At 45.0% G+C, this 7,371-nt stretch overlaps 1 protein-coding gene across 1 annotated transcript; it reads left to right on the forward strand.

The window, feature by feature from the left end:
- Positions 1 to 138: 138 nt before the first annotated feature.
- Positions 139 to 4,308, forward strand: LOC104491487 (DDB1- and CUL4-associated factor 10-like; the record flags this gene model as incomplete). Its single annotated transcript, XM_010133923.1, has 3 exons — positions 139 to 252; positions 1,580 to 1,725; positions 3,940 to 4,308. Coding segments are annotated over 3 exons (629 nt in total), but the record flags the coding sequence as incomplete, so codon positions are not given.
- Between the last annotated feature and the right edge of the window lie 3,063 nt (positions 4,309 to 7,371).

The following is a 7,371-nucleotide window of genomic DNA, read 5'->3' on the forward strand; positions in this document are numbered from 1 at the left end:
CTCGTTCCCAGTGGAATGTGTTGTGCTGGCAGTTTATTTGTATGAGAGTGGAGTGTTCAGATTGCAGACTGAGCGAGGGATGTGAGTAGTGAGAGTGCTCTGCTTGGCCCTTGGTTCACCAGTTGATGCTGTTTGCAGACATAACGTCATCATCAGGTTCGTCTGGTCCTCGAGCTGTTGGTTCACCATGTCACCAGAATGATTCAGGTCCACTGACTGACAAACACATGTCACGGTCCTCCCAGCGAGAAGGTAGGAAAAGATGTTAAAAAAAAAACAAAACCATGGACTTAACTCCTTGTACCCAGAAGAGGCCAGAGGGTAATAGTAAAAAACACCATGTCACCAGAATGATTCAGGTCCACTGACTGACAAACACATGTCACGGTCCTCCCAGCGAGAAGGTAGGAAAAGATGTTAAAAAAAAAAAACAACCATGGACTTAACTCCTTGTACCCAGAAGAGGCCAGAGTGTAATAGTAAAAAACTGCATTTTTGTCTTGAGATTTAAAAGAATAGTTGCTATTTAAAAGAAGGTGTTGCTATGACTTCTGCTAAACCAGTGAAGTATCATTGCACGCCAAAGTCTCAGGATATAATCAGGTTTTTTCCAAGAAATTTGAAAACAGCAACATGATCTTCATTTTGTACTAATGCATTGTTGCTGTTACTTAAGGACACTCCCTTTTCCTTGTTCTTTTTCCTTGAACAAAGTTTGTGTGAATGACCTTCAGGGGAAAAAAAGAAAAAAACTAACAAACAGAAGAGAACGTAGCTATGTTTTGCTTTTTGTTTTCCTTATGATGGGAATATGTATCCAGAGTTTCTCCACGAGGGGCAGATAGCATGACAAAGAGTAAGCAAACAGGCCTTAAAGGAGGGCAGAGCGTTCTGTGTGGTTCTGATGACAAACGGAGCTCTGCCTTACTGCAGAGCGGTGAAAGCTGGTGGCCCTGTGATGAGCAGGGTCTCTGCTGGCCTCTCAGTCCAGGTATGCTTTCAGAGAGTCAGCGTGGACCTGGCAAATCGGTAAATGCTTTGTGAATTACATGCAATTTAAAATGAGTTTATTGTTAAGTTTTTAACTACTTGTGGCTGTGAGAGCCTCAGACTTTCTTATGAAGGGGGGTGGCTGATCTGGATGCCAAGGCATGATTTGCCTGTGAGGAGGGTTTGCCAGGGGTGAGGGGGAGAAGGGAGGCAGCTGCATAGAGCTGAGCAGACTTTAAAGGAATTTGGAAGGGACATGATACAAGTGTGGGAACCAGCAGTTCTCAAGGGGTGTCTAATGAAGAGCGTACGTGTGGAAAGCTAACTCTGACGTGGTTCAGAATTTGACCTGACTTAATGCAGATCTTGGAAGACAAATTTCAAAAAAAGCTATTTGAAATGAGGACTGAGCCCGTTGGTGTTAGCTTCAGCTGTTCACAGAACCTCCTTTGATTTATCCTTTCACAGGGTGTGTCTCGTCTAGCGGGTGTCACACGTTTGACCCACACTCAGCAGTAAGCTGGTGATGACAGAGGGGAGGATCAATGTGTAGACTTCACTCAGGCTGACAGCTGGCTTCCCCTTCTAGGTGGATCACCCCGAAACAGTTTGGAGGTCTTAACACCGGAGGTTCCTGGAGAAAGAGATAGAGGCAACTGCATTACTTCACTGCAGCTACATCCGAAAGGGTGGGCTACACTTCTTCGGTGCTCAAGTAATACAGATGACCAGGAGGTAAATCAAATAGGGTTTTTAAAATATGTTAAGGTGTATCAACCATACAACTATATTGAAATTTCGTTGTTTTGGGGTAAATTGGCATTTGAATATATTAGTCAGGTATTTCTGCTTACAAATGCATTAATTTTACATAATTATGAAATTATCTTTTTTTTAATGACCTCTTATGATTTTGTATCCTGCATTCTCTCCCCCGTTGCCCAATTCTTCCACAGAATACATTTTGTAGTTCATAGTTACAGCTGTGTTAAAAGTTCTAAAACATTATTGTGCTGCCAAATACACAACTTAAAAGGATGTACCAAAATGTGCAAAAATACAGGAGGCATGAACTTGGAAAAGACAGAGGATTAGAGAGTTTTGTTCTGGTGAGCCTGGTTTAAGTTGAGCAGAGAAGCTCTTCTGAATTCCTCAAGTGCTTTCGGAATGTTTTCTGCCTCCACTGGTGCTCCAGGGATGGAGGGCTCCTGCTGAGCTGGTGAATGCTTCCCAGCGGCTGATCCTGCACTGCAGGAAAAACATCCTGGCATATTTCTACAGCTACTGAGAACTACCACACCGCAGGCCTGAATGCCATCAACTCCAGTGACGTCTGTGTCATGCCTGGGTCTCAGCTCTCTTCCTGAGACTCTGCAGCTTTATATACAGGGGGTTTCAGAGGTCTCCCTGTCAGGATCCACGTCACGCCTTTTCTCGAAGTGCTAACTCATGAGACCAGCCACAGCCCACCTGCGATTTGCAGAGTCACTCCCCTGAATACTGATTTAAAGAGGTAACGGAGGGCTTCAAGGCTGGTGTTGGGCTGCGTTTCCCCGTCTCGGTTTGTGACGTGTCACGTAACAGCTGCTATACTGCACTGGGAGCCTGTCTAGAGACAAACAAGGGGTCTGTCATGCACTCAGAAATAATGAAAAAGCCTCTTCATGGACCGTATATAAAACGCAGGAGCCTGCAGGTTCTTTTCAGGAGCACCTGCTTTTGAAGCAACTTCCAGGTTCACTTACAATTTAAAGCCCAGTCAGAGCCTTCGTAACACCGGGATTCCACCAGATTCAAACACCTTTTTTTTCTTAAAACCGTATCATTATTTCGAAATATTCTCTCACAGCATGCATTTTGAAATAATAGTTGCACAGACCCCTTTTCCAAGACACAGAGGTTTTACGTCTGTTTTCCAAAACCACAAAGAATTCTTTGAATACTTGACCAATAATAAACAGTTCAGTTAATTTGATAGGTCATGTAAGTTGAGGTTGGTTTGGCTTTGGGGTTGTTCGGGTTTGGGTTTTTTTCTTCAAATTTATTATTTGGGGTTTTTTCAAGAAAGCCACTCTTTGTATAATGGTAGCCTCTTAAAGATGTGTAGAGAGCTGAATGGCAGCTTAGCAGATTTGTTACAAATTTCGGCGCTGGTTTTGCCAACTTACTATCCCACTGCTGTACACACATAATGTTTTGAAAATGAGAATCCCGTATTGGGTTAGCTGATGCTGATGATTGACCGAGTGATAATGTTCTGTAGTCCTAGTGTCCTCTTTACCCTCTTCTAATAGTTGTTAGTATTGTTCCCTTTGTGTTTATTTCAGTAGTACACATGGGATCAAGAGCACTTCTCCTGTCTTGTGGCTGAGATGGAATCTTTCATCATGATAGAAACTCTGTCATAGAGCTGGTTTTGGGTTTGGTTTGAGATCAGAGAATGAGATTACACATTAAAATCCCTATCAGTCTCGCAAGTAACAAGCTGGTGGCAGGGCTGTTCTTAACATTCCTTTGAACATCTATTTCCCTCCTGTTTGAAGTTAAGGGCACAAAATGTGGATGGTCAGTTGCAAACTACAGGAGGCTGAGTTCTGCTTTACTGTAGATTTCATTTAACTGTTTACTAAATTAGAGCAGATGCCTGGCCAAAGGATTAGAGTTTGCTTTTTCCAGATAAAAACTAGATTTAAAAGATTAATTCTAGCATCCATTTAATTAAAAAGCAGCTTTGGTCATAGACAGCTGTCTCACTTAGGCAGCTCAAAGCAGAGGAGATGCCAGGGAACGGCCTGTTCTCACCGTTTCCTGGTAGATGGTTATCGAAGAGTAGGTAAGAAACAGTGCTGGGCGTTCCTGCGCGATTCACGGAACATGTGGCGGGAGCGAACGAGTGTCTGCAGTGCTTGACTGTTCTTTCAATCTCCCTTTCTCTGCCTCTCCCTTTAGTGGACTTGTGTCTATGAATTCCAAGAAGGAGCCCCTGTGCGCCCCGTCTCACCTCGTTGTTCCCTGCGATTGACTCATTGCATTGAAGAAGCCAACGTGGGCCGGGGTTACATCAAAGAACTGTGTTTCAGTCCTGATGGCCGGATGATTTCATCCCCGCACGGCTTTGGGATCCGCTTGCTAGGGTTTGATGCACACTGCAGCGAACTTGTCGACTGTTTGCCCAAAGAAGCCAGTCCCCTGAAAGAGATCCGTTCCCTGTACTCTCACAATGACGTGGTTCTGACAACAAAGTTTTCTCCAACACACTGTCAGATTGCCTCGGGGTGCCTTAGTGGACGTGTTTCTCTGTATCAGCCAAAGTTCTAGGCACATCTCGCATCAACAGGACCGTCAGGTGTTTGTGGTTTTCACTTCGGTTTAGTTGAAGTGTGTTCTTTCTGAAGACTCTGAATCTGGATGAGATCACGGTTACTGTGATCTCCCAACACAGCAGCAGAAGGCGTTTCCAGCTGGCACCACGCGCGTTCTCACGCTGCGCCCACCACTCTGCCTCCATGCGCTGTTTCCAGCCTTCCAGGCAGACCTCTGCTCCTGCTGATCCTGTGCCATGGAGTCATGGTTCTGGTTGGTTTGTACCAACGCTTGTTGGTAATTTCCTTCAGAGCAGCCTGAGGTGCGCTGTTCAGAGGGGGCAAGGGCAGCACCTGCCCAGGCTTCCCGGGTGTGGCTCCTCCTTGTTCCAAAGGAGCTGGACTTCTGCACATGCGCTTCCTTGGCCGCCTCTGTTGCTGAAACTTCCACACGGGGGTAATTGGAAAATGAGCTGCTTTTCTACCTAACACAATTAGTTACTGTCACAAAAAGGAAAGAGAATTTTGTTTTAATTCATATATTAATTTATTTGTGATTGGCTAGAAAGATCAGTCAATTCTGTAATGTTTTGCTACAGTTAAAACACTTGGTTTTCTGTGATTGCATATATTATGTTTACTGCCGGAAGGAGGAGGTTCTGGATAGAGGTATGGCTGCATTTTTTTCTCAGAGAAATTTAGCAGAAAAAGACTGGGGCAGGTGAAGACCCCAGAGGAACTGTTTGGATGTTGGTACAACAGGGGTGTCCTTGGTTGTGACTTTGCTGCCTCACGGTTTCTGTAGCATAAACCTTCATCCCACGTTTGAAACTTGGCACTGCAGAATTTTCTGCTGGTGTTGAGGCTGTTCCGCACCTCACCCGCACCGTTGCTGAGAGAGGAGCTCGTCAGGATGGATCTGTGGTGCTGCCAGAGAAGCCTTTCTCCACATGTGCTGTCAGTGTGGGAGCAGATCACAGCTCGTCTGTCGGCAGGAAGGTCTGTTTGGATTTAACTGGGCTTACTGTAAGATGCGAAAAACGTTAATGTTCACCATTAAACTCACGCAAAGTATGAACAGCAAGTTTTATCCCTCCAGTTAAGTAGGTAACCTTGTAAATGCAGAGTTATCCATCTCATACGTCCATACCAGTTTATAATATCTCATCACTTTACATGTTCAAGATCTTGGGGTTTTTTTAGTGTTTCACTATGGTTTTGCTGACCAATCACACCCTCAGTTCAGCGGGAAACTTCACCTAGAAGCACTGCCATGTGTTGGTGTTCAGATTCACCGTCTCTGGCTCAACAGAGCATGCTTTTTAAAAGCTGACTCTTACAAAGCCTTTTGCAAAATACGTGTTTGGAGGGAAAAGATAACGCAGCTATGGAGATAAGATAGCTGGAAATACTAAGTAAGCCTGATGATCCTCTTGCAGTTTTGAATTTGTGCAGGTAGCATACTCTGGGTATTGGGTGAGAAGTCATTGAAACTTCAGGCTCTTCTGACGTACGAGAGAAAAACCTTAATTTTTCTTTTTTGGAGAATTTCTTCAGTAACACAAAGCCTTCAGTTATTGGGGATTTTGTAATCTGAGGACTAGGTAATCAGTCCTGCGTTGGGTTTTCATCATCTCTAGCTAAGGACTACGTTCAAGTCTGCGCAGCTGACGGACTTCCCACTGTGGGTAAAAGTCTTAAACTTTCTGTTCTCGTGGGTTTTAACAGTGTTGTTTGGTGATGGTGTCTCAGTAGAATATCATCCCAGCTGGAGGAGGAAGAATAGTTTAAGTAAATACACTCGGTTAACTTCAAGTGCAAATAAATGCCCATGGTCTTCTCAGCTCGCAGCCCGCAGGTCGGAGTGTTCTGTAGCGTCTCTTTTGAGCAGTCCTGGTGCTGCTGAAACTGTAGTCTGGAACTCGAGGCAGACTGATGAAATCACAGATGAGGACAGAGAGACGCCTGTCTGCCAAAACACCGACTCTTAAGCTCAAACACTTGTACCTTTTTGAATGTTTGTGGAACTATGGGCAAGGAACACAATTCATAAAAAAGTGTTTTTTTCACTTTAATTGGCATAGGCATGAAAAATGGGGCGTAGTGACTGAATGAGTTAGATAGGCAAATGTATCCAAGACCCGTTAGAAACACGTCACTGGCACCCAGCTCCGTTCCCGCAGCCTGAGAACCCAAACCTGTGTTTGGGTCTGTCGGGTTGTTAGATCAGTTCAGGGGATTTCCTTTGTCTGTGACTTAATGCAGAGAACTTGAGCACGGTTGTGGAGTACAAGATTTTTATGCAGAGGAGGAGCTAAGCTACAAGTTTTTATTTGGCTAATCTGTTGGGGGGGAGGGGGCGGGTCAGGCAACAAACCAAATGAACAAAAAAACCCAACGTGCGGCAAAACGTCTGGACGCTGTGGTTTGACGTTAGCCCAGTGGAAGTGCTGAGTCTGCTGACCCTGCAGCATTTTGAAACAGAATGCAGTGTGGCGGAATGAACACCCGCGTTTCTCTGCTCTCTGCGCCGTTAGAAGTTGTGGCCTGTCACTGATAAGGAAACAGCTTCTCCCCCTGTCCCTGGGGTGACCACAGTGGCTTTTCCCGACACATTCGCTCTCTCCCCTCCTCAGCTGCTGTTTGCTCATCACATTTAATATTTTACTAGACATCACTGAAGGGACTACAGGTGACATTTTGAGGAGGTCTTACAGTTCTCACAGGCTAGAACTGTGTGTGTTCTGGAGGTGAGGAAACACCCACAAAATCAAAGCAGTTCTTGGGTTGGTCTATTTGTTCTCACGGCTGGTTTTGGTTTTTCCCCGTCAGGAATTCCTTGAACTGGTAGATTGCTTGTGAATTTAACTCTATGCCTGTTAATATGCACTGAGTGTTACTTTTTTAATTCTACCTCATAATATGCTGTTTTTCACAAGAGTATTGTGTTGAAATGTTGGGCACCAACTTTTATTCTGCATGAAGAACTGTTACTCCACAGTGGCACCCATCATCGCACCCAGACGCTGCCGGCACAGCACCCAGAGCGGCAGGGGAGCGGCCCCGCCCCCCGCCGGGG

The sequence above is a fragment of the Buceros rhinoceros genome, unplaced genomic scaffold, assembly GCF_000710305.1.
Source record: "Buceros rhinoceros silvestris isolate BGI_N320 unplaced genomic scaffold, ASM71030v1 scaffold35483, whole genome shotgun sequence".
In the NCBI taxonomy this organism is placed as follows: Eukaryota; Metazoa; Chordata; class Aves; order Bucerotiformes; family Bucerotidae; genus Buceros; species Buceros rhinoceros.